Genomic DNA, 26,615 nt, shown 5'->3' with positions numbered 1-26,615 from the left:
ATCTTCCGACACTTCTCAGCCAACCTCCTGTGACGAAAGGCAAAGAATGACTGGGGGATGAGTGGAGTGGGGGAGGTATTTAAGCCTTTGGCTGGGGTGTCTTTGCCTTCTACTGGTGGCCAGGTTTTTAATTCCCACATGTAAACAAAGTAAATAGAGAAGTGAATCCAAGGTGTATCCAAAAGACCAGGAGAATAGCACCCTCCCTAAATAAATCACAGCAACACAAGGGTTAAATATGCAAGATAAGAAATTTTTATATTTATCAGATCATAAATAAATACACAAAAACACACATAGTTCGACACATATACACACACAAGACAACACATGGGCCCCTTAACAATTCTAAGAGAGACTAAGCCGGCTATGAATGACCTGAATAGTGCACCATAGTAGCAACAGAGTTGAATGCAAAATAATGTTCAGTATAATCACAGCGCAAAGTCACTCAAAGATGAGTTTATCTAAAATACGCTGTGGCCCTATGTGGGGTATCCACATGAGTAAATACAGTCGGTAGTATAGAAAGACAAATGGTCGTCAGCACAGGCTTGGTGCAGCACCACAACCGTGGGATCCCCCCACTCATCCCTGTTGCTGTTATCTTTCCCTGTGTGGAGGAGTAGTGAGTTGGACTTCCATCTGTCAAGGAGAGGTAGTATATACAGGCTATTACAGCTACCGGAGGAGGTAACAGCCTGTGCTGACAACCATTTGCCTTTCTATACTACCAACTGTATTTACTCATGTGGATACCCCACATAGGGCCACAGCGGATTTTAGATAAACTCATCTTTGAGTGACTTTGCCTGCATGTACTAGCCTACACTATACATGATGATCTGCTTGCTTGCTCACTTATTTGCCTGTCACTTCATTCCAGTTGCTTGATTGGTCTATTGCATCCGCATTTACAGGATATCATCTGCGACTTGACTTTGAACATTATTGTTTACTTTACCATCTCATATAAGTGTGACTACAAGCACTGCGATTATACTGAACTTTATTTTGCATTCAACTCTGTTGCTACTATGGTGCACTATTCAGGTCATTAATAGCCGACATGGGCCTCGCTTCCATTGAGTCGTAATTCAGTTTGCGTGCACTCGCAAACCGTTAAATATGCTGTCGAAAGCAATAGCGTTTAACGACTGTTTCCAATGGCGCGTTATACCTCAATATCGGCTGCCGAACTTCGGCTGCCGAAAAGATTTTTGCGTCCCATAGAAAGTAATAGAAGCCGTTAATCGATAAATTATACCAGGTTTCCAATGAAAGCGCTAACCGTTAATACATTGTCGGAGGCTGTCGATACATTGAGATATATTACCCCCAGCTCAACTAGGTGTAAAAGAGGAAAATTGTGCTTTTTGAGACCTATTTTCTATTGAAATTATAAAACTTGCAAATAATGTAAGTGTTTTAATGTAGAAATAAATTGTTATAAGTAATATTTATTGTTGTCTCATGTATAGAAATAGTTGAACTTATATTCTAATAGAAATATCAGTATATATTTAAATATAATAATATATGCAAGAACATATCTACAGAATGCAAACTAGACCTATGCCTAGGGCAGCAAGAAATATTACTTATATTTATGAAGTGTTAAATATAATTATATTAGAAAATAGTATTTGATTATTAAAAATATGGATACGTTTTTTTTTATTTTTCTTGAGAGGCGATCACAGGTAAGAAGCACGGACGTTAAACGTAAATTCTATAGCGTAAGGTCGGGTTACCTTAGCAACTAATTGATTTTCAAGAAATCCGACGTCAGATGGAAGCGTTAACACAACGTTAACTTACAGCTACACGAAAAGAGCGACTGCGCGCAACACGCTAATCTTTTCAATGGAAACCTGGTACTAAAATGCAGCCGTAAATTACTTTTAGCTGTCGGCCGCTTCGGTAGCTTACGGCTCCATTTTTAACGACTCAATGGAAGCGAGGCCTTAGTCTCTCTTAGAATTGTGAGGGACCCATGTGTTGTCTTGTGTGTGTCTATGTGTCAAACTATGTGAGTTTTTGTGTATTTATTTATTTATGATCTGATAAATATAAAAAAAAATATCTTGCATATTTAACCCTTGTGTTGCTGATTTTTTTAGGGAGCGTGCTATTTTCCTGGTCTTTTGGATACACCTTATACCGGTGCATTCACTTTTCTATCTACTTTGTTTGCATATAAATTTACCAGGTTGCACCTCCCGCATTAGGATTAAGCTTTATATATACTTGATATTATTACTATTATTATTATTTTTATAGTTGAGCTTATTAGTCACTTTCTTTTCTTTGATCTTAATTCCCACAAGTAATGAATGAAGCAGTGTACTCTCCTCCCATTAAGATGGAAATAACTGACTCTTGCTTGATTTGAGCTATCACTCTTGAAAGCAGAACAGACGTAGGAAATATGTATGCCAGAAAAAAAAAAAGCTACAAACTCTGCCTCAGTATCCTGGACCTCACACAATATCTGGGAAGCTTGATGTTTAAATGAGAAGCCATTAGGTTTATCCACAGAAAAACTCCACTTCTTGATTATCTGGTTAAAGACATCATAGTAAAGAGACCATTCCCCTGGATGAAGGGATAGGCAACTGAGATAAACTGCTTCCCAGTTGTTCACGCCTGGAAAATGGATTGCAGAAAGATATAGCAATTGTTCTCTGTCCATATGAGAATTTGAGATACCTTCTTCATCACTAAAGAAATCAAGTTCCTCCTTGATTAATGTTTTCACCATACCTGTGAAATTAACTGATTGAAAACGAAGATGCGGTTCTTCCTTCAGAAGGGACCAACTCTGGAGAGCCCCAAAGATTGCACAGAGCTTTAACATTTTTATAGGCAACCTTGCTTCCTGAGATAATCAAACTCCCTGCACTCTCCTGGACCCCAATACTGCACCCCCAACCTAAAAGACCATCATCTGACTTGATTAATGTCTATGATGGACTATGAATAGAAGCCCTACGAGAAATGGACTGGAGAATTGCCTCCTCCTAGTGGCCAGAGAAAGCCTTGTTATAGGATCCAATAGAATCCTTTGAGAAAGCCGATTGTAATCCTTGCACCATTAACTAAACATGCAAAGAAGAAAAGGCCTCATGAGAAATATGCAAACGGAATGGCATCTAGTACTTCCATACAAAGAGCTATCGTAGGGATGGGAGATGACTGAAGCTTTGCACAAGATGACTGCAACTTTAATTTCCTCTGATCTGTTAGGGAAAAATTAATAGAAATTGAGTCTATGACCACTCCCAGAAATGATATCCTGGTCTGAGGAGTATAAGAGCTCTTTGTGATTTTGATTCTCCAACCATGTCATCGAAGAAACAACAAAAGATTGTTGGTAATAGAATTTTCTAAATGAAAGATAGAACCTGTACTAAGATATTTCCAGGTATGGAGCTACCGATATGCCCTGTGCTCTGAATACAGATAACAGGGTTCCCAGATGTGAAAATTCTGGGAGCTGTAGCTAGACCAAACGGTAGAGCGACAAGCTGAAAATGTTTGTCCAAATAAGTAAATCTGAGGAATTGAAAAAACTCTCTGAAAATTGGGATATGAAGGTAGGCATCCTTCAAATCTATTATAGAGATAGAATAGTTCTGATTGTTTCCATTTAGAAAGTCGGAAATGTAACAATTATTCAAGGTTTTTAAATCCAGAATAGGCCTAAAAGTTCCCTTTTTTGGTGGGGAACATCCAAAAGGTTGGATAAAAAGCCTGGTCTTGTTCCTTCAAAGGAACTGGATGAATTACTTCCATGAGTTCTAGATCTCGAATACATTGAAAAAAAAGTTTTGAGCCTTTTCAGGATTTTTTGGAATTTTGGACAGAAAATGCCTTATTTTCGATCTGACTCCTGTTGTTTAGGGATCTTGAACAGACCAAGCCCAGATCAACCGAAAAAGGAGTAATGTGCCCCCTATCAGAAGAAGATCCAATCGGAGACCACATCTTAATGATAACTTACTATCAGTGAAGAGTTTATTTGACTGCTTAGACTTGTTCCAACTGGAGGAAGACTGACGAAAGGAAAGATAATGATTAGGAGTCCTAGTTTTCCCCTTTTTTCTTATCCTGAGGAAGAAAAGCACATTTACCTCCAGATACGGTAGAAATAATAGGATCTAAAGCAGGACCAAATAAAATCTTACCCTGAAAAGGGAAAAGACCAAAGTCTGGTCTTAGAAACCATGACAGCTGATTAAGATATCAGCCACAATGTTATTTTAGACAGCTAGGGCCATATTTTTGGCATTAATCCTGATAACGTCAATAATTGCACAGATGAATGCATTAGCCAACCTAATCAAATATAGGCGATTTTGAAAATTCTCATCCATAGAGTAGTCAGAAAAACTGTCACACCACATATAAGAAGCTGTCTCAACATAAGCAATACTAATAGCCAGTGGTGAGATTCCAAACTTTTAGCAACAGTGTCTGGTGGGATTCCAAAATTTAAGCAACAGGTTCTCTAACTTCTCTATAATACAAAACCTTTATACTTTCTAAATTTTAGGAACAGGTTCTTAAGAACTGCTGAAAACCCAGCTAAATCCCACCACGGCTAATAGCCAGTCTGAATAAAAAACCTACTAGCTGGAAAAACATTCTATGGTAAGACTATAAATTTCTGTCCATAGGATTTTTAAAGGAAGTACTGTCCTCCAAAGGAATTGTAGAATACTTTGTCAAGGTAGAAATGGCTCCACCTACCTTAGGGATTGACTATCAAAGATCCAAATTAGAGGATGGTAATGGAAAACCTTCTTAAATTTTGAAGCTGGATTATAAGAAATACCATGCCTAGCCTATTCCTTAGTAATTATTTCTGTAATAGCATTTGGAACGGGAAAACTTCAAGAGCCTCGGTAGGCTTGAAGATTGGATCTAATTGATTAAAGGAAGATAAACCTGAGGATTCTAAGACTGAGTCCTTTAAAGGATTTTATCTAATTTAGATCTTAGCAAACCAAAATTAGAAGATAAATCCACAGTAGGTTGATTGTCAGACTTAGATCTTTTACGCTTACTTTGAGGAGGCATAGCTGTCAACCTTTCAGAGAAAAGCTTTAAAAGCTGGAGCAAAATCTGAAGATCTCCCAAGTAAAGAACATACAGAGGGAGGACAGATTCCTCAAGAAGCGTTGATTGGTATGCATAAGGTGATCAATACAGGAATGGAAAAGTTGTACTGGGCGTACAATAGCAACCAACTTGCAGAATATATATTTAAACTAAAACTGAAAAATTAGAGGATCTACAATATAAAGGATCTAATTTTACAGTATTGGGGACAGTTCCAAAATGCTCCACAATGAAATACAGTAAGAGAAAAATTGTAAATTGCAATTCAATACACCACTCAATATACTGAAAATTATGCCAAATAATTAGAAATTCCGGGATTTGTGTCTTAACAATCCGAGAATAGGAAGAGGTTAAATAATAGAAAGCACAAGTAACTGGGAAACTCTACAGTACTAACAGACACAGGGCTTAGCAAAAAAGTATGTCAGCAAATAAATAGTTTAAATGCTATAAAATAACACACTAGGAAAAATGTGGTTCTTACACCTAAGCGCTAGGAAAAAACTTGCAACAGATTACTTTTCTTCTTTGGGAGATGACCCGAAGTGACACACTCCCCAGAATATAGTGCGCCCACAGAAAAGGTGAATTGTATAATGTGGGAAATGAATAACCCCTACGCCGCCGTTATAGCTGCCTTAAGCTCGCTATATCTAAGGGTGACCCGATAGCGACAAACAAAATATGCCCGATAGAGACAAACTATAACAGCCTGAGGCGCTTTACCATAGTCAGATTGATTGGCATGCCTCTGTGAGTCAGTAGCGCGCCACAAAGAAAACAACTGCACAATGAGAACTGCGCAGGCATTGAAACCAAACTGTTCCAGAAAAATATAATTTATGCTTACCTGATAAATTCATTTCTCTTGTAGTATAGTCAGTCCACGGGTCATCCATTACTTATGGGATTATATCTCTTCCCTAACAGGAAGTTGCAAGAGGATCACCCAAGCAGAGCTGCTATATAGCTCCTCCCCTCACATGTCATATCCAGTCATTCGACCGAAACCAGACGAGAAAGGAGAAACTATAGGGTGCAGTGGTGACTGGAGTTTAATTAAAATTTAGACCTGCCGTAAAAAACAGGGCGGGCCGTGGACTGACTACACTACAAGAGAAATGAATTTATCAGGTAAGCATAAATTATATTTTCTCTTGTTAAGTGTAGTCAGTCCACGGGTCATCCATTACTTATGGGATACCAATACCAAAGCTAAAAGTACACGGATGATGGGAGGGGCAAGGCAGGAACTTTACACGGAAGGAACCACTGCCTGTAGAACCTTTCTCCCAAAAACAGCCTCCGAAGAAGCAAAAGTGTCAAATTTGTAAAATTTTGAAAAGGTGTGAAGTGAAGACCAAGTTGCAGCCTTGCAAATCTGTTCAACAGAGGCCTCATTCTTAAAGGCCCAGGTGGAAGCCACAGCTCTAGTAGAATGAGCTGTAATCCTTTCAGGAGGCTGCTGTCCAGCAGTCTCATAGGCTAAACGTATTATGCTACGAAGCCAAAAAGAGAGAGAGGTAGCCGAAGCCTTTTGACCTCTCCTCTGTACAGAGTAAACGACAAACAGGGAAGAAGTTTGACGAAAATCTTTAGTTGCCTGCAAATAAAACTTTAGGGCACGGACTACGTCCAGATTATGCAAAAGTCGTTCCTTCTTTGAAGAAGGGTTAGGACACAATGATGGAACAACAATCTCTTGATTGATATTCCTGTTAGAGACTACCTTAGGTAAGAACCCAGGTTTAGTACGCAGAAGTACCTTGTCTGAATGAAAAATCAGATAAGGAGAATCACAATGTAAGGCAGATAACTCAGAGACTCTTCGAGCCGAGGAAATAGCCATCAAAAACAGAACTTTCAAAGATAACAGCTTGATATCAACAGAATGAAGGGGTTCAAACGGAACGCCTTGCAGAACGTTAAGAACTAAGTTTAAGCTCCACGGCGGAGCAACAGTCTTAAACAAAGGCTTAATTCTAGCCAAAGCTTGACAAAAAGCCTGAACGTCTGGAACTTCTGCCAGACGTTTGTGTAGAAGGATAGACAGAGCCGAAATCTGTCCCTTTAACGAACTAGCAGATAAACCCTTTTCTAAACCCTCTTGTAGAAAAGACAATATCCTAGGAATCCTAACCTTACTCCATGAGTAACTCTTGGATTCGCACCAATATAAATATTTACGCCATATTTTATGGTAATTTTTTCTGGTGACAGGTTTCCTAGCCTGTATTAAGGTATCAATAACCGACTCCGAGAAGCCGCGCTTTGATAGAATCAAGCGTTCAATCTCCATGCAGTTAGCCTCAGAGAAATTAGGTTTGGATGGTTGAAAGGACCCTGAATTAGAAGGTCCTGCCTCAGAGGTAGAGACCATGGTGGACAGGACGACATGTCCACTAGATCTGCATACCAGGTCCTGCGTGGCCACGCAGGCGCTATCAGAATCACCGATGCTCTCTCCTGTTTGATCCTGGCAATCAATCGAGGAAGCATCGGAAATGGTGGAAACACATAAGCCATGTTGAAGACCCAATGTGCTGTCAGAGCATCTATCAGCACCGCTCCCGGGTCCCTGGACCTGGATCCGTAACAGGGAAGCTTGGCGTTCTGGCGCGACGCCATGAGATCCAGATCCGGTTGGCCCCAACGATGAATCAGTTGGGCGAAGACCTCCGGATGAAGTTCCCACTCCCCCGGATGAAAAGTCTGCGACTTAGGAAATCCGCCTCCCAGTTCTCCACGCCTGGGATGTGGATCGCTGACAGGTGGCAAGAGTGAGACTCTGCCCAGCGAATTATCTTTGAGACTTCCAACATCGCTAGGGAACTCTTGGTTCCCCCTTGATGGTTGATGTAGGCCACAGTCGTGATGTTGTCCGACTGAAATCTGATGAACCTCAGAGTTGCTAACTGAGGCCAAGCTAGAAGAGCATTGAATATTGCTCTTAATTCCAGAATGTTTATTGGGAGGAGTTTCTCCTCCTGAGTCCATGATCCCTGAACCTTCAGGGAATTCCAGACTGCGCCCCAACCTAGAAGGCTGGCGTCTGTAGTTACAATCGTCCAATCTGGCCTGCGAAAGGACATCCCCTTGGACAGATGTGGCCGAGAAAGCCACCATAGAAGAGAATCTCTGGTCTCTTGATCCAGATTTAGCAGAGGGGACAAATCTGAGTAATCCCCATTCCACTGACTTAGCATGCACAATTGCAGCGGTCTGAGATGCAGGCGCGCAAATGGTACTATGTCCATTGCCGCTACCATTAAGCCGATTACCTCCATGCACTGAGCCACTGACGGGTGTGGAATGGAATGAAGGGCACGGCAAGCATTTAGGAGTTTTGATAACTTGGCCTCCGTCAGGTAAATTTTCATCTCCACAGAATCTATGAGTCCCTAGGAAAGGAACCCTTGTAAGTGGCAATAGAGAACTCTTTTCCACGTTCACCTTCCACCCATGCGACCTTAGAAATGCCAGAACTATCTCTGTATGAGACTTGGCAGTTTGGAAACTTGACGCTTGTATCAGAATGTCGTCTAGGTACGGAGCTACCGCTATGCCTCGCGGTCTTAGTACCGCCAGAAGTGAGCCCAGAACCTTTGTAAAGATTCTTGGGGCCGTAGCTAACCCGAAGGGAAGAGCTACAAACTGGTAATGCCTGTCTAAGAAGGCAAATCTTAGATACCGGTAATGATCCTTGTGAATCGGTATGTGAAGGTAGGCATCCTTTAAGTCCACTGTGGTCATGTACTGACCCTCTTGGATCATAGGTAGGATGGTCCGAATAGTTTCCATTTTGAATGATGGAACTCTTAGGAATTTGTTTAGGATCTTTAAGTCCAAGATTGGTCTGAAGGTTCCCTCTTTCTTGGGAACCACAAATAGATTTGAATAGAATCCTTACCCGTGTTCCGTCCGCGGAACTGGGTGGATCACCCCCATTAGTAAGAGGTCTTGTACGCAGCGTAGGAACGACTCTCTCTTTACTTGGTTTGCTGATAACCTTGAAAGATGAAATCTCCCTTGTGGAGGAGAAGCTTTGAAGTCCAGAAGATATCCCTGAGATATGATCTCCAACGCCCAGGGATCCTGGACATCTCTTGCCCACGCCTGGGCAAAGAGAGAAAGTCTGCCCCCCACTAGATCCGTTTCCGGATAGGGGGCCCTCACTTCATGCTGTCTTAGGGGCAGCAGCAGGTTTTCTGGCCTGCGTGCCCTTGTTCCAGGACTGGTTAGTTTTCCAGCCCTGTCTGTAGCGAGCAACAGCTCCTTCCTGTTTTGGAGCGGAGGAAGTTGAAGCTGCTCCTGCCTTGAGGTTACGAAAGGCACGAAAATTAGACTGTTTAGCCTTTGATTTGGCCCTGTCTTGAGGCAGAGCATGGCCCTTACCTCCGGTAATGTCAGCGATAATTTCCTTCAAACCGGGCCCGAATAAGGTCTGCCCCTTGAAAGGAATATTAAGCAATTTAGATTTAGAAGTCACATCAGCTGACCAGGATTTAAGCCACAGCGCTCTGCGTGCTTGGATGGCGAATCCGGAGTTCTTAGCCGTAAGTTTGGTTAAATGTACGACGGCATCAGAAACAAATGAGTTAGCTAGCTTAAGAGCTTTAAGCTTGTTCATAATTTCATTCAATGGAGCTGTGCGAATGGCCTCTTCCAGAGACTCAAACCAGAATGCCGCCGCAGCAGTGACAGGCGCAATGCATGCAAGGGGCTGTAAGATAAAACCTTGTTGAACAAACATTTTCTTAAGGTAACCTTCTAATTTTTTATCCATTGGATCTGAAAAAGCACAGCTATCCTCCACCGGGATAGTGGTACGCTTAGCCAAAGTAGAAACTGCTCCCTCCACCTTAGGGACCGTCTGCCATAAGTCCCGTGTGGTGGCGTCTATCGGAAACATTTTCCTAAATATAGGAGGGGGTGAAAAAGGCACACCGGGTCTATCCCACTCCTTGTTAATAATTTCTGTAAGCCTCTTAGGTATAGGAAACACGTCAGTACACACCGGTACCGCAAAGTATTTATCTAGCCTACATAATTTCTCTGGAATTGCAACCGTGTTACAATCATTCAGAGCCGCTAATACCTCCCCTAGCAATACGCGGAGGTTCTCAAGCTTAAATTTAAAATTAGAAATCTCTGAATCCAGTCTGCCGGGATCAGATCCGTCACCCACAGAATGAAGCTCTCCGTCCTCATGGTCTGCAAATTGTGACGCAGTATCGGACATGGCTCTCCCATTATCAGCGCGCTCTGTTCTTACCCCAGAGTGATCGCGCTTACCTCTTAGTTTTGGCAATTTAGATAATACTTCTGTCATAACAGTAGCCATGTCTTGCAAAGTGATTTGTATGGGCCGCCCTGATGTACTTGGCGCCACAATATCACGCACCTCCTGAGCGGGAGGCGAAGGTACTGACATGTGAGGAGAGTTAGTCGGCATAACTTCCCCCTCGTTGTCTGGTGATAATCTCTTTACATGCAAAGTTTGATTTTATTTAAAGTGACATCAATACATTGAGTACACAAATTTCTATTGGGCTCCACATTGGCCTTTAAACATAGTGAACAAACAGATTCATCTGTGTCAGACATGTTTAACCAGACTAGCAATGAGACTAGCAAGCTTGGAAAATACTTTCAAATAAATTTACAAGCAATATAAAAAACGCTACTGCGCCTTTAAGAAGCACAAAAAGCTGTCACAGTTGAAATAACAATGAACCAAATTAGTTATAGCAACCACATTTTTACAGTAAGTGTATAAAGTTAGCAGAGGATTGCACCCACCAGCAAAAGGATGATTAACCCCTTAATACCCAAAAACGGATAACAATTGTTATAATTAACGTTTTTATCACAGTCAAACACACTGTCACAGGTCTGCTGTGACTGATTACCTCCCTCAAAACGAACTTTGAAGACCCCTGAGCTCTGTAGAGATGTCCTGGATCATGGAGGATGAAATAGGAAGACTGTGACTGAATTTTTACTGCGCAAAAAAGCGCTAAAATAGGCCCCTCCCACTCATATTACAACAGTGGGTAAGCTCAGTAAACTGTTTCTATGCAGAAAAAACGATAGCCATGTGGTAAAAATCATGCCCAATAAGTTTTATCACCAAGTACCTCACAAAAAACGATTAACATGCTAGTAAACGTTTTGAATATGTATTTTAAAGTTATGAAGTGTTATTAATAAGCCTGCTACCAGTCGCTTTTACTGCAGTGAAGGCTCATACATTACTTCAGTATTAACAGTATTTTCTGAGTAAAATTCCATTCCCTAGAAAAATACTTCAGTGTACACACACACACTCATCAGCCTGATACCAGTCGCTACCACTGCATTTAAGGCTGAACTTACCAGTCGCTTTTACTGCAGTGAAGGCTCATACATTACTTCAGTATTAACAGTATTTTCTGAGTAAAATTCCATTCCCTAGAAAAATACTTCAGTGTACACACACTCATCAGCCTGATACCAGTCGCTACCACTGCATTTAAGGCTGAACTTACGTTACATCGGTATTAGCAGTATTTTCTCAGTCAATTCCATTCCTTAGAAAAATAATTTACTGCACATACCTCCTTGCAGGGGGGCCCTGCATGCTATTCCCCTGTTCTGAAGTTACCTCACTCCTCAGAATGTATGAGAACAGCCAGTGGATCTTAGTTACGTCCGCTAAGATCATAGAAAACGCAGGCAGATTCTTCTTCTAATGCTGCCTGAGAACAAACAGCACACTCCGGTGCCGTTTAAAATAACAAACTTTTGATTGAAGAAATAAAGCTAAGTTTAAAACACCACAGCCCTCTCACAACGACCTATCTTTAGTTAGGTTGCAAGAGAATGACTGGGTATGACATGTGAGGGGAGGAGCTATATAGCAGCTCTGCTTGGGTGATCCTCTTGCAACTTCCTGTTAGGGAAGAGATATAATCCCATAAGTAATGGATGACCCGTGGACTGACTACACTTAACAAGAGAAATGAATATATAATAATAATAATAAAAGTACTTTTAATAAAAAGTAAACTCACTTAAATGCTGTTCACACTAGTGTAAAGGGGTTTTTAATGACGGCATTCTGAGTATAAGTTCCCCAGAATGCTGTCATTAAAGTTGTCTCCTGGCTATTATGTACTGTAATACTGTACCTACTAATAGCCTGTGGGCTAATGAGAGTGCAAATGTGTATATCTAAATGTCCTGAACTGCACTCACTGTTCTGAAATTACCCTCTGCAGACATGTCAGCCTTCAGTAGAGAGCTCATCCAGTGCTGTGTACATCATAGCAGAGGATTACTGTAAGGTGTATCTCAATGACCCAACAGGAGGAGGGCAGTCCCATCAATACCTGTGGAAGGCTTGAGACTAACTCCTACACCTAGAGTAATTGTATCACTATCCCATACTCCAATCTTCCTTCTGTCTTTCTGTAGCAGCTCTCTGAAAGAAAACATTGCCTCAAATCGGTGTGAGGACTCCTCTCAACGAAGAATCTTAAGAGCACCTCAATTCTTCACCGGCCTCCAATGAGGCAAAGATTATACTGGCTTATCAGTGAAGTGGGAGGGATAAAATACTCTTGGAGTTTTGGGAATCTTTGCCTCCTCCTAGTGGCCAGGATTTGAATCCCAGAAGTAATGGACTTGTGGACCCTCACCACCTTATGAAAGAAATCTGTATCATTCAATTTTGATTAATTTAAGGGACATGAAACCCACATTTTTTTCATTCATGATTCAGATAGAGCATGCAATTTTATACCATTTGTACTTCTATTATTTAATCTGCTTCATTCTGCTGTTATCCTTAATTGAAAGCATCCCTAGGTAGGCTCAAGAGCAGCAATGCACTACTGGGAGCTAGCTGCTCATTGCTAGCTTCACATATATAGTGTCATTGGCTCACCTGATGTGTTCCGCTAGTAGTGCATTGCTGCTCCTTCAACAAACAATACATAGAGAAGTAAATTGGAAATGTGTAATCAAAAAAGAAAAATGTAGGATTTCATGTCCCTTTAAAGATCAAATCCATTTCCTTTGGAGTTTGAACTTAAAATAATTAAGTCAGTCTAACAAATGTGGTACTTTCTATGCTTTGTACATTGATTGCAACTTTCACTGCTAAAATTTCCCACTTCTGTTTTTTCTTCTTAATTGAGTAAGAAACAAACCAATATACATAAGATTAAAGTAAAATAAAACAAAACTCATAGAAATAAGTTATCTCTAGAAAGTTCTTTACCTGTATAGACAATAATCGCCAAAGAAGCGAGCCAAGAGGAACAGTGACTACATTTTTAAATATTGGAACAAATGAATCAAAGATCAATAAGATGAAAGATGAATGAAGGGTAAGGGAAAGGTTCTACGACCCTCACAAATCCAAGAATCAAGATTCAGAATAGTGATGTAGAATGTAAAGTCAACTCAAAGCATCTTGAGAGGTCAACAAGTTAATACCAAGTTGATTGTATTCATGGTGTACTTAGGACATTTCTCAGTAGCCAGGTAAAAATAATATCACTGGTTGTGCAACGCTTTTGAACAATCAGCTGATGACCCAGAATACTGAAAACAGATTCTTCCAGTCAATGAGGCTACCAAAGAGTAACATGTAGCACATAAGTTCCATCACCAAATCCAAATGCCAATACTAGTTTATGGAACACAAAAGTAAGAATGTTTGAATAAATTGGCTCAAAAGGATGTTATGTGGCAGGTAGGTTTTAAAGAAGATCAGAAAAACAGGAAAGTTAAACACTACACAGGGGATGAACAGAGCTCAGTAGCTTGCCCAATGGGATAGTGCCAACCCAAGGTGCAGCCTCTTTTTGCCAACTTCACAGAAGATAACTTTTCTGCAGTATATCAGTCTGTATCCCATCACAGTTCAGTTTAAAAAAAACCCAGGCAATTCTTATCTGAATGAAGGATTTGTACAGCTAATCCCAGATGTATGTTTCAACGTGTGAGGGCCTCGCCAGTGGAAAATTCTTTTGAGGCATTGTAGTTGGGTAAAGAATTGGGTAGAAAAGTCGTACAAATCTCAATAGTTTGAACAGGACTGAAGTATATGAAGCTGTCTTTATCATATTGCTTGGCCCTGGTCTTGAACTCAGGACAATGTGTATTGACAAAATGGAGATCCCTCATTTCAGGTCTACATTGTGGAAAAATACTTTCCGCTTACGTACTTTATTTGCAGACATGTAACAATATATCCATGCATTTTATATATATATATATATATTTTTTTTTTATACACACACACACACACATATATATCTTTCTGTCTAACTATATATCCATCCATTATCTAGAATGCACATATCTATTCAGCCATTCATAGATATTGTATCTATCGATCCATTATCTCTAGCTTTTTATCTATGTATCTGTCACTAAGAAAATAGAGGTACATCATTTACAGATCAGTAAAAACATCTACCAATCGATTATCTATCTAACCAATTACCCACCCACACATTATTTATATATCTATCTATCTATATGATACCTGTCTATCCATCTTTTATCTATCTAACAGTCTGCTAGTCATCCATCTGTCATCTATCTATAATCATCTATCTACCTAAACTAATCTATTTATCCATCTATTATCTATCTATATATCTATCCATTATGTATCTATTCATCTTTTATATTTCTGTTTAACCGTTTGTCTATGCATCCGTCATCTATCTACTATAATCTATCTACATACCTATCTATCCATCTACTATATATCGGCCAGATTACGAGTTTTGCGTTATGAGCGGCTCGGTAATAACTTGCAAGTTATTTCCACCGCTCACCTTTAATAGCGCTGCTACTACAGGTTTTCCAAAAACCTGTGTTTGTGGGCAATATGGCAGCGTTGAGCTCCATACCGCACACAAATACCAGTGCTGCTTTGAGCTGGTTTTACGTGCTCGTGCACGATTTCCCCATAGACATCAATGTTCCAATCAGCCAATAGAATGCGAGCTCAATCCTATTGGCTGATTGGATCAGCCAATAGGATTGAAGCTCAATCCCATTGGCTGATTGCATCAGTCAATAGGATTTTTTACTCTTTAATTCCGATTGGCTGATAGAATTCTATCAGCCAATCGGAATTCAAAGGACGCCATCTTGGATGACGTCATTTAAAGGAAACTTCATTCTTCAAGAGCAATCGAAAGAAGAGGTTGCTCCGCGCTGGATGTCTTGAAGATGGAGCCGCTCCACGTCGGAAGGATAAAGATAGAAGATGCCGTCTGGATGAAGACTTCTGCCCGCCTGTAGGACGACTTCTTGTCACTTGGATGAAGACTTCTCCCGGGTTTGTTGAGGACTTCTTGCCGCTTGGATGAAGTCTTCTCCCGGCTGGATGAGGATGGATGTCCGGTCTTCAAAAACTGTAAGTGGATCTTCGGGGGTTAGTGTTAGGTTTTTTAAGGGTTTATTGGGTTGGTTTTATTTTTAGATTAGGGACTTTGGGCAACGAAAAAGAGCTAAATGCCATTTTAAGGGCAATGCCCATCCAAATGCCCTTTTCAGGGCAATGGGGAGCTTTGGTTTATTTAGATAGGATTTTATTTGGGGGGTTTGGTTGTGTGGGTGGTGGGTTTTACTGTTGGGGGGTTGTTTGTATTTTTTTTACAGGTAAAAGAGCTGATCTCTTTGGGGGGGGGCTTTTTTTATTTTGATAGGGCTATTAGATTAGGTGTAATTAGTTTAAATATTTGATCATTTCTTTTTTTTATTTTGTGTAATTTAGTGTTTATTGTTTTTGTAATTTAGTTAATTGTATTTAATTAATGTAATTTATTTAATTTTAGTGTAATGTTAGGTGTTGGTGTGAGGCAGGTTAGATTTTATTTTACAGGTAACTTTGTATTTATTTTAACTAGGTAGTTAGTAAATAGTTAATAACTATTTACTAACTAGTCTACCTAGTTAAATTAAATACAAACTTACCTGTAAAGTAAAAATAAAACCTAAGATAGCTACAATGTAACTACTAGTTATATTGTAGCTAGCTTAGGTTTTATTTTACAGGTAAGTATTTAGTCTTAAATAGGAATTATTTAGGTAATAATAGTAATTCTTATTTAGATTTATTTTAATTATATTAAAGTTAGGGGTGTTAGGGTTAGACTTAGGGTTAGGGTTAATATATTTATTTAGTGTTAGTGATGTGGGAGGCAAGAGGTTTAGGGGTTAATAAGTGTATGTAGGCTGCAGCGACGTTGGGGGCAGCAGATTAGGGGTTAATAATATTTAACATTGTTTGCGATGCGGGAGTGCGGCGGTTTAGGGGTTAATATGTTTATTATAGTGGCGGCGATGTCCAAAGCAGCAGATTAGGGGTTAATCATTTTATTTTAGTGTTTGCGATGCAGGAGGGCCTTGGTTTAGGGGTTAATATGTAGTTTATGGGTGTTAGTGTACTTTGTAACACTTTAGTTTTAGCTTTGTAGCGTAAAACCCATAACTACTGACTTTAGATGGCGGTACGAATCATGTCGGTATAGGTTGTACCGCTCACTTCTTGGCCTCCCAGGCAAAACTCGCAATACCGGCGCTATGGAAGTCCCATTGAAAAAGGACTTTTTGAAAGGTGCGGTAGTTAGGATGCGTTACGGCCAAAAAAGTGTGCGGTACAGATATACCTACAAGACTCATAATAGCAGCGGTAGTGAAAAAGCAGCGTTATGAGCCATAACGCAAAACTCGTAATCTAGCTGTATATTTCTAACAATCTATGCATACATCTGCCATCTATCTACATATAATCAAGCTATCCATCCATCTATTATATGTCTATCCCTCAATATATCTACAATCTATCTATTATCTATCAATCCATCTATCTAGATAAGTACATTTATTTTATCTCACCTGCAAGGTCTCTCTGCACACATAGGCTGTCTGATGCTCTGAGAGGGCTCCTGTCACTGTTAAAAATAATAAAGAGGGACCATATATTACTGGGAGAATAAGATTATTAACCAGCCGGTGAGTAATGGTCTCATCTGTTGATCATACTTATAGGGCATAAAAATAAATTTAAAATGCACATCATTCTGAGCATACATGAGTATCAGCGTGCACATAGCCTACCTGGGGATTCTCAGTGGGAATGCAGAAAAAAGTTATCATAAAAATTCTGATCTAACTTTTCCCAGAACCATTTCTTCAAATGAAATCATATTTAGAAAATGATTATTAATTACTCTGAACTGCAGTGCTGAGTATTTACAATTTCACTGTATGTCCCTTTAATACATATCTATCTATTAGGGCCCCTTCATCTGACAGTTACCCTATTACCTTCAACTCCTAAATGTGCTGAAAAGTCCCCCTATTTCACACTGACCCAGCCAGGTGACATTATGAGGTGATGGATACTCAGGAGAGATGTGGCCTTCAGAAAAGCAAATTGAGTTTATATCTAGCTAATAACTAATACAAAAAAAAATACTTTGTATGAAAATAATATGTACCTTGGTATATATCCTGCAGAGACCCGCCTCCACAGTATTCCATGCAAATCCATAGCTTGTTCAATCTGAGGATCAAAACACAGAGCTAGTTATCACCCTACACTGTCTGAGCCTGTCCTGATAATGTGCAGTCAGGGGTCACCTACATTACGCACCCAACACTGTCTGAGCCTGTCCTGATAATGTCCAGTCAGGGGTCACCTACATTACACACCCAGCATTGTCTGAGCCTGTACTGATAATGTACAGTCAGAGGGTCACCTACATTACACACCCAGCACTGTCTGAGCCTATCCTGATAATGTGCAGTCAGGGGTCACCTACATTAGACACCCAGCACTGTCTGAGCCTGTCCTGATAATGTGCAGTCAGAGGTCACCTACATTAGACAGTCCAAAAGACAGCAGCACTCACCATATCCAAAAAATGCAGACATTTATTGAAACACCAAGGTGCACAGAATAACAACGTTTCAGACCTCAGTCCTTAATCATGTCAGTACACATAATGAAAATACAAAACTCTTAAATAGGGGTTGGTACCAAAGCCACACACCCATTTTTACAACACACCTGTGCAATACTATAATGAGGCTGAATGCTAGTATCCTTTAAAAATGAATATCTAGTTCCTACATCTGACTAATGCATACAGGATATCAACAATCTAATAATAATATTATTATTTATAGAATACTATCCTCTCCAAGAAATATACAAAATCAAAAGGCTCCATATGAAAATTGTATCTATGTGCTTAACATACATTTGTTTTAGTTATTAACACAAAAATTGATTGAACTTGCTTACTATGGACCTTAACAGGATACAACAGTATGTGAATATATTGAACCTAATATTATAAAAATAAAGACAGGTCAAAATCTCTATTAAGACCCATAGGACTCAAGGTCTCCAATCTATCTATCCAAAACATATCTTTTTGTTTAAGATATAACTCCCTATCACCCCCCACGCCTCAGGCAGCCAATATGATCGATGATTTGGAATCTTAATTGACAAATATTGTGGCCAGCGTTAACAAAATGTTCAGCTACAGGGTTGGAGAGACCACTCGGATGGTCCGTGACAGGATGACGGAACATAGGTCAGATATTCGCAATAAAAAAAACATAATTTATGCTTACCTGATAAATTTATTTCTCTTGTAGTGTATCCAGTCCACGGATCATCCATTACGTGTGGGATATTCTCCTTCCCAACAGGAAGTTGCAAGAGGATCACCCACAGCAGAGCTGCTATATAGCTCCTCCCCTCACTGCCATATCCAGTCATTCGACCGAAACAAGCCGAGAAAGGAGAAACCATAGGGTGCAGTGGTGACTGTAGTTTAATTAAAATTTAGACCTGCCTTAAAAGGACAGGACGGGCTGTGGACTGGATACACTACAAGAGAAATAAATTTATCAGGTAAGCATAAATTATGTTTTCTCTTGTTAAGTGTATCCAGTCCACTGATCATCCATTACTTGTGGGATACCAATACCAAAGCTAAAGTACACGGATGATGGGAGGGACAAGGCAGGAACTTAAACGGAAGGAACCACTGCCTGTAGAACCTTTCTCCCAAAAACAGCCTACGAAGAAGCAAAAGTATCAAATTTGTAAAATTTTGAAAAGGTATGAAGCGAAGACCAAGTCGCAGCCTTGCAAATCTGTTCAACAGAAGCCTCATTTTTAAAGGCCCAGGTGGAAGACACAGCTCTAGTAGAATGAGCTGTAATCCTTTCAGGGGGCTGCTGTCCAGCAGTCTCATAGGCTAAACGGATTATACTCTGAAGCCTAAAAGAAAGAGAGGTTGCCGAGGCCTTTTGACCTCTCCTCTGTCCAGAGTAAACAACAAACAGGTTAGATGTTTGACGAAAATCTTTAGTAGCTTGTAAGTAAAACTTCAAGGCACGGACTACGTCTAGATTATGCAAAAGACGTTCCTTCTTTGACACAATGATGGAACAACAATCTCTTGATTGATATTCTTGTTAGAAACCACCTTGGGTAAAAACCCAGGTTTTGTATGCAGAACTACTTTATCTGAATGAAAGATCAGATAAGGAGAATCACAATGTAAGGCAGATAACTCAGAGACTCTTCGAGCCGAGGAAATAGCCATCAGAAATAGAACTTTCCATGATAAAAGTTTGATATCAATAGAATGAAGGGGTTCAAACGGAACCCCATGAAGAACTTTAAGAACCAAGTTTAAGCTCCATGGAGGAGCAACAGGTTTAAACACAGGCTAAATTCTAACTAAAGCCTGACAAAATGCATGAACGTCTGGAACTTCTGCCAGACGCTTGTGTAAAAGAATAGACAGAGCAGAAATCTGTCCCTTTAAAGAACTAGCTGATAATCCTTTGTCCAAACCCTCCTGGAGGAAGGACAATATCCTAGGAATCCTAACCCTACTCCATGAGTAATTCTTGGATTCACACCAATGAATATATTTTCGCCCTATCTTGTGGTAGATTTTCCTGGTGACAGGCTTTCGTGCCTGTATTAAGGTATCAATGACTGACTCGGAGAAGCCACGCTTTGATAGGATCAAGCGTTCAATCTCCATGCAGTCAGTCTCAGAGAAATTAGATTCGGATGATTGAAAGGACCTTGAATTAGAAGGTCTTTTCTCAGAGGCAGAGTCCATGGTGGAAAGGATGACATGTCCACCAGATCTGCATACCAGGTCCTGCGTGGCCACGCAGGCGCTATCAGAATCACAGATGCTCTCTCCTGTCTGATTTTGGCAATCAGTCGGGGGAGCAGAGGAAACGGTGGAAACACATAAGCCAGGTTGAAGAACCAAGGAGCTGCTAGAGCATCTACCAGCGTCGCTTCTGGGTCCCTGGACCTGGATCCGTAACAAGGAAGCTTGGCGTTCTGGCGAGACGCCATGAGATCCAGTTCTGGTTTGCCCCAACGATGGACCAATTGAGCAAACACCTCCGGATGGAGCTCCCACTCCCCCGGATGAAAAGTCTGACGACTTAGAAAATCCGCCTCCCAGTTCTCTACGCCCGGGATATGGATCGCTGATAGGTGGCAAGAGTGAGTCTCTGCCCAGCGAATTATCTTGGAGACTTCTGACATTGCTAGGGAACTCCTGGTTCCGCCTTGATGGTTGATGTAAGCCACAGTCGTGATGTTGTCCGACTGAAATCTGATGAACCTCAGTGTTGCTAACTGAGGCCAAGCTAGAAGAGCATTGAATATCGCTCTTAACTCTAGAATATTTATTGGGAGGAGTTTCTCCTCCTGAGTCCATGAACCCTGAGCCTTCAGGGAGTTCCAGACTGCACCCCAACCTAGAAGGCTGGCATCTGTTGTTACAATCGTCCAATCTGGCCTGCGAAAGGTCATACCCTTGGACAGGTGGACCCGAGATAACCACCAGAGAAGAGAATCTCTGGTTTCCTGATCCAGATTTAGTAGAGGGGACAAATCTGTGTAATCCCCATTCCACTGACTGAGCATGCATAATTGCAGCGGTCTGAGATGCAGGCGCGCAAATGGCACTATGTCCATCGCCGCTACCATTAAGCCGATTACTTCCATGCACTGAGCCACCGCAGGGCGCGGAATGGAGTGAAGAACACGGCAAGCATTTCGAAGTTTTGATAACCTGGACTCCGTCAGGTAAATTTTCATTTCTACAGAATCTATAAGAGTCCCTAGGAAGGAAACTCTTTTGAGAGGAGATAGAGAACTCTTTTCTTCGTTCACTTTCCACCCATGCGACCTCAGAAATGCCAGAACTATCTCTGTATGAGACTTGGCAATTTGAAAGCTTGACGCCCGTATCAGGATGTCGTCTAGATAAGGAGCCACCGCTATGCCTCGCGGTCTTAGAACCGCCAGAAGTGAGCCCAGAACCTTTGTAAAAATTCTCGGGGCTGTAGCCAACCCGAAGGGAAGAGCTACAAATTGGTAATGCCTGTCTAGAAAGGCAAACCTTAGGAACCTATGATGATTCTTGTGAATCGGAATGTGAAGGTAGGCATCCTTTAAGTCCACTGTGGTCATGTACTGACCCTCTTGGATCATGGGTAAGATGGTCCGAATAGTTTCCATCTTGAAAGATGGAACTCTGAGGAATTTGTTTAAGATCTTTAGATCCAAAATTGGTCTGAAGGTTCCCTCTTTTTTGGGAACCACAAACAGATTTGAATAAAAACCCTGTCCTTGTTCCGTCTGTGGAACTGGATGGATCACTCCCATTACTAGAAGGTCTTGCACGCAGCGTAAGAATGCCTCTTTCTTTATCTGGTTTGCAGATAATCTTGAAAGGTGAAATCTCCCTTGTGGAGGAGAAGCTTTGAAATCCAGAAGATATCCCTGAGATATGATCTCCAACACCCAGGGATCCTGAACATCTCTTGCCCACGCCTGGGCGAAGAGAGAAAGTCTGCCCCCTACTAGATCCGTTTCCGGATAGGGGGCCGTTCCTTCATGCTGTCTTGGAGGCAGCAGCAGGCTTTCTGGCCTGCTTGCCCTTGTTCCAGGACTGGTTAGATTTCCAGGCCTGCTTGGATTGAGCAAAAGTTCCCTCTTGTTTTGAAGCAGAGGAAGTTGATGCTGCACCTGCCTTGAAATTTCGAAAGGCACGAAAATTAGACTGTTTGGCCCTTGACTTAGCCCTGTCCTGAGGAAGGGTATGACCCTTACCTCCAGTAATGTCAGCAATAATCTCTTTCAAACCAGGCCCGAATAAGGTCTGCCCTTTGAAAGGAATGTTGAGTAATTTAGACTTTGAAGTCACGTCAGCTGACCAGGATTTAAGCCATAGTGCCCTACGCGCCTGGATGGCGAATCCGGAATTCTTAGCCGTTAGTTTAGTCAAATGAACAATGGCATCAGAAATAAATGAGTTAGCTAGCTTAAGTGTTCTAAGCTTGTCAATGATTTCAGTCAATGGAGCTGTATGGATGGCCTCTTCCAGGGCCTCAAACCAGAACGCCGCCGCAGCAGTGACAGGCGCAATGCATGCAAGGGGCTGTAAAATAAAACCTTGTTGAATAAACATTTTCTTAAGGTAACCCTCTAATTTTTTATCCATTGGATCTGAAAAAGCACAACTGTCCTCAACCGGGATAGTGGTACGCTTTGCTAAAATAGAAACTGCTCCCTCCACCTTAGGGACCGTCTGCCATAAGTCCCGTGTAGTGGCGTCTATTGGAAACATTTTTCTAAATATAGGAGGGGGGAAAACGGCACACCGGGTCTATCCCACTCCTTATTAATAATTTCTGTAAACCTTTTAGGTATTGGAAAAACATCACTACACACCGGCACTGCATAGTATTTATCCAGTCTACACAATTTCTCTGGCACTGCAATTGTGTCACAGTCATTCAGAGCAGTTAACACCTCCCCAAGCAATACATGGAGGTTCTCAAGCTTAAATTTAAAATCAGAAATATCTGAATCAGGTTTCCCCGAGTCAGAGATGTCACCCACAGACTGAAGCTCTCCGTCCTCAGGTTCTGCATATTGTGACGCAGTATCAGACATGGCTCTTACAGCATCTACGTGCTCTGTATCTCGTCTAACCCTAGAGCTATCGCACTTGCCTCTAAATTCAGGCAATCTGGCTAATACCGCTGACAGGGTATTATTCATGATCGCAGCCATGTCCTGCAAAGTAATCGCTATGGGCGTCCCTGATGTACTTGGCGCCATATTAGCATGCGTCCCTTGAGCGGGAGGCAAAGGGTCCGACACGTGGGGAGAGTTAGTCGGCATAACTTCCCCCTCGACAGAACCCTCTGGTGACAATTCTTTTATAGATAAAGACTGATCTATACTGTTTAAGGTGAAATCAATACATTTAGTACACATTCTCCTATGGGGCTCCACCATGGCTTTTAAACATAATGAACAAGTAGTTTCCTCTGTGTCAGACATGTTTGTACAGACTAGCAATGAGACTAGCAAGCTTGGAAAACACTTTAAACCAAGTTAACAAGCAATATAAAAAACGTTACTGCGCCTTTAAGAAAAACAAATTTTGTCAAAATTTGAAATAACAGTGAAAAAAGGTAGTTACACTAACGAAATTTTTACAGTGTATGTAACAAGTTAGCAGAGCATTGCACCCACATGCAAATGGATGATTAACCCCTTAATACCAAAAACAGAATAACAAATGAAAAAAACGTTTTTAAAACAGTCACAACAACTGCCACAGCTCTACTGTGGCTGTTGCCTTCCTCAAACAAGACTTTTGAAGCCTTTTTAGCCCTTCAGAGATGTCCTGTATCATGCAGGGAACTGCTGAGGAAAGCTGAATGTCTCTGTCTGTAATTTTAGCTGCACAGAAAAGCGCTAAAATAGGCCCCTCCCACTCATATTACAACAGTGGAAAGCCTCAGGAAACTGTTTCTAGGCAAAAATCAAGCCAGCCATGTGGAACAAAAATAGGCCCCAATAAGTTTTATCACCAAGCATATATAAAAACGATTAAACATGCCAGCAAACGTTTTATATTGCACTTTTATAAGAGTATGTATCTCTGGCAATAAGCCTGATACCAGTCGCTATTAAATCACTGTATTTAGGCTTAACTTACATTAATCCGGTATCAGCAGCATTTTCTAGCAAATTCCATCCCTAGAAAAATGTTAACTGCACATACCTTATTGCAGGATAACCTGCACGCCATTCCCCCTCTGAAGTTACCTCACTCCTCAGAATATGTGAGAACGGCAGTGGATCTTAGTTACTTCTGCTAAGATCATAGAAAACGCAGGCAGATTCTTCTTCTAAATGCTGCCTGAGATAAAATAGTACACTCCGGTACCATTAAAAATAAACTTTTGATTGAAGATAAAAACTAACTATAATACACCACTCTCCTCTTACTACCTCCATCTTTGTTGAGAGTTGCAAGAGAATGACTGGATATGGCAGTGAGGGGAGGAGCTATATAGCAGCTCTGCTGTGGGTGATCCTTTTGCAACTTCCTGTTGGGAAGGAGAATATCCCACAAGTAATGGATGATCCGTGGACTGGATACACTTAACAAGAGAAATTAAAAACCCTGTAGCTGAACATTTTGTTAACGCTGGCAACAATATTTGTCAATTAAGATTCCAAATCATCGATCATATTGGCTGCCTGAGGTGTGGGGGGTGATAGGGAGTTATATCTTAAACAAAAAGATATGTTTTGGATAGATAGATTGGAGACCTTGAGTCCTATGGGTCTTAATAGAGATTTTGACCTGTCTTTATTTTTATAATATTAGGTTCAATATATTCACATAATTTTGTATCCTGTTCCATAGTAAGCAAGTTCAATCAATTATTGTGTTAATAACTAAAAAAAATGTATGTTAATCTCATAGATACAATTTTCATATGGAGCCTTTTGATTTTGTATATTTCTTGGAGAGGATAGTATTCTATAAATAATAATATTATTTTTAGATTGTTGATATCCTGTATGCATTAGTCAGATGTAGGAACTAGATATTCATTTTTAAAGGATACTAGCATTCAGCCTCATTATAGTATTACACAGGTGTGTTGTAAACAACCCCTATTTAAGAGTTTTGTATGTTCATTATGTGTACTGACATGATTAAGGACTGAGGTCCGAAACGTTGTTATTCTGTGCACCTTGGTGTTTCAATACATTTCTGCATTTTTTGGATATGGTGAGTGCTGCTGTCTTTTGGACTGTCTGATTTGTACTGGGGACCTGGTGTGGAGCCCCTGATAGAACTGCACCTTTTTATCTGTTGTGCTGTTCCCATTGCTGACTGTGGTCACCCTATATTACACACCCAACACTGTCTGAGCCTGTCCTGATAATGTGCAGTCAGAGGTCACCTACATTACACTCCTAGCACTGCATGAGCCTGCCCTGATAATGTGCAGTCAGGTGGTCACCTACATTACACACCTAGCACTGCCTGAGACTGCCCTGATAATGTGCAGTCAGGTGGTCACCTACATTAGACACCCAGCACTGCCTGAGCCTGTCCTGATAATGTGCAGTCAGAGGGTCACCTACATTAGACACCCAACACTGTCTGAGCCTTTCATGATAATGTGCAGCCAGAGGGTCACCTACATTACACACCCAGCACTGTCTGAGCCTGTCCTGATAATGTGCAGTCAGGGGTCACCTACATTAGACACTCAGCCCTGTCTGAGCCTGTCCTGATAATGTGCAGTCAGAGGGTCACCTACATTACACACCCAGCACTGTCTGAGCCTGTCCTGATAATGTGCAGTCAGAGGTCACCTACATTAGACACCCAGCACTGTCTGAGCCTGTCCTGATCATGTGCAGTCAGGGGTCACCTACATTACACACCCAGCACTGTCTGAGCCTGTCCTGATCATGTGCAGTCAGGGGTCATCTACATTACACACGCAGCCCTGTCTGAGCCTGTCCTGATAATGTGCAGTCAGGGGTCACCTACATTAGACACCCAGCACTACCTGAGCCTGTCCTGATAATGTGCAGTCAGGGGTCACCTACATTACACACCCAGCACTGCCTGAGCCTGTCCTGATAATGTGCAGTCAGGGGTCACCTACATTACACACCCAGCACTGTCTGAGTCTGTCTTGATAATGTACAGTCAGAGGGTCACCTACATTAGACACCTAGCACTGTGTGAGCCTGTCCTGATAATGTGCAGTCAGGGGTCACCTACAGTACATTAGACACCCAGCATTGCCTGAGCCTGTCCTGATAATGTGCAGTCAGAGGTCACCTACATTACACACCCAGCACTGTCTGAGTCTGTCTTGATAATGTACAGTCAGAGGGTCACCTACATTAGACACCTAGCACTGTGTGAGCCTGTCCTGATAATGTGCAGTCAGAGGGTCACCTACATTACACACCCAGCACTGCCTGAGCCTGTCCTGATAATGTGCAGTCAGAGGGTCACCTACATTACACACCCAGCACTGCCTGAGCCTGTCCTGATAATGTGCAG

At 41.2% G+C, this 26,615-nt stretch overlaps 1 protein-coding gene across 2 annotated transcripts in view; it reads right to left on the bottom strand.

Annotated features, from left to right (window-relative positions):
• Window positions 1–26,615, bottom strand: part of MAP4K1 (mitogen-activated protein kinase kinase kinase kinase 1) — a 290,702-nt gene that overhangs the window by 180,458 nt on the left and 83,629 nt on the right. For both annotated transcript variants that reach the window (XM_053721618.1, XM_053721619.1), the window contains exons 4-5: window positions 17,646–17,710; window positions 17,041–17,096 (exon numbers count right to left, since the gene is read on the bottom strand). In XM_053721618.1, the coding sequence (XP_053577593.1) occupies window positions 17,041–17,096; window positions 17,646–17,710 (121 nt within the window). The remainder of the gene's footprint in view (window positions 1–17,040; window positions 17,097–17,645; window positions 17,711–26,615) is intronic.

Source organism: Bombina bombina, chromosome 7 (assembly GCF_027579735.1).
Source record: "Bombina bombina isolate aBomBom1 chromosome 7, aBomBom1.pri, whole genome shotgun sequence".
In the NCBI taxonomy this organism is placed as follows: Eukaryota; Metazoa; Chordata; class Amphibia; order Anura; family Bombinatoridae; genus Bombina; species Bombina bombina.
This window is presented reverse-complemented; position numbering and strand designations above follow the sequence as displayed.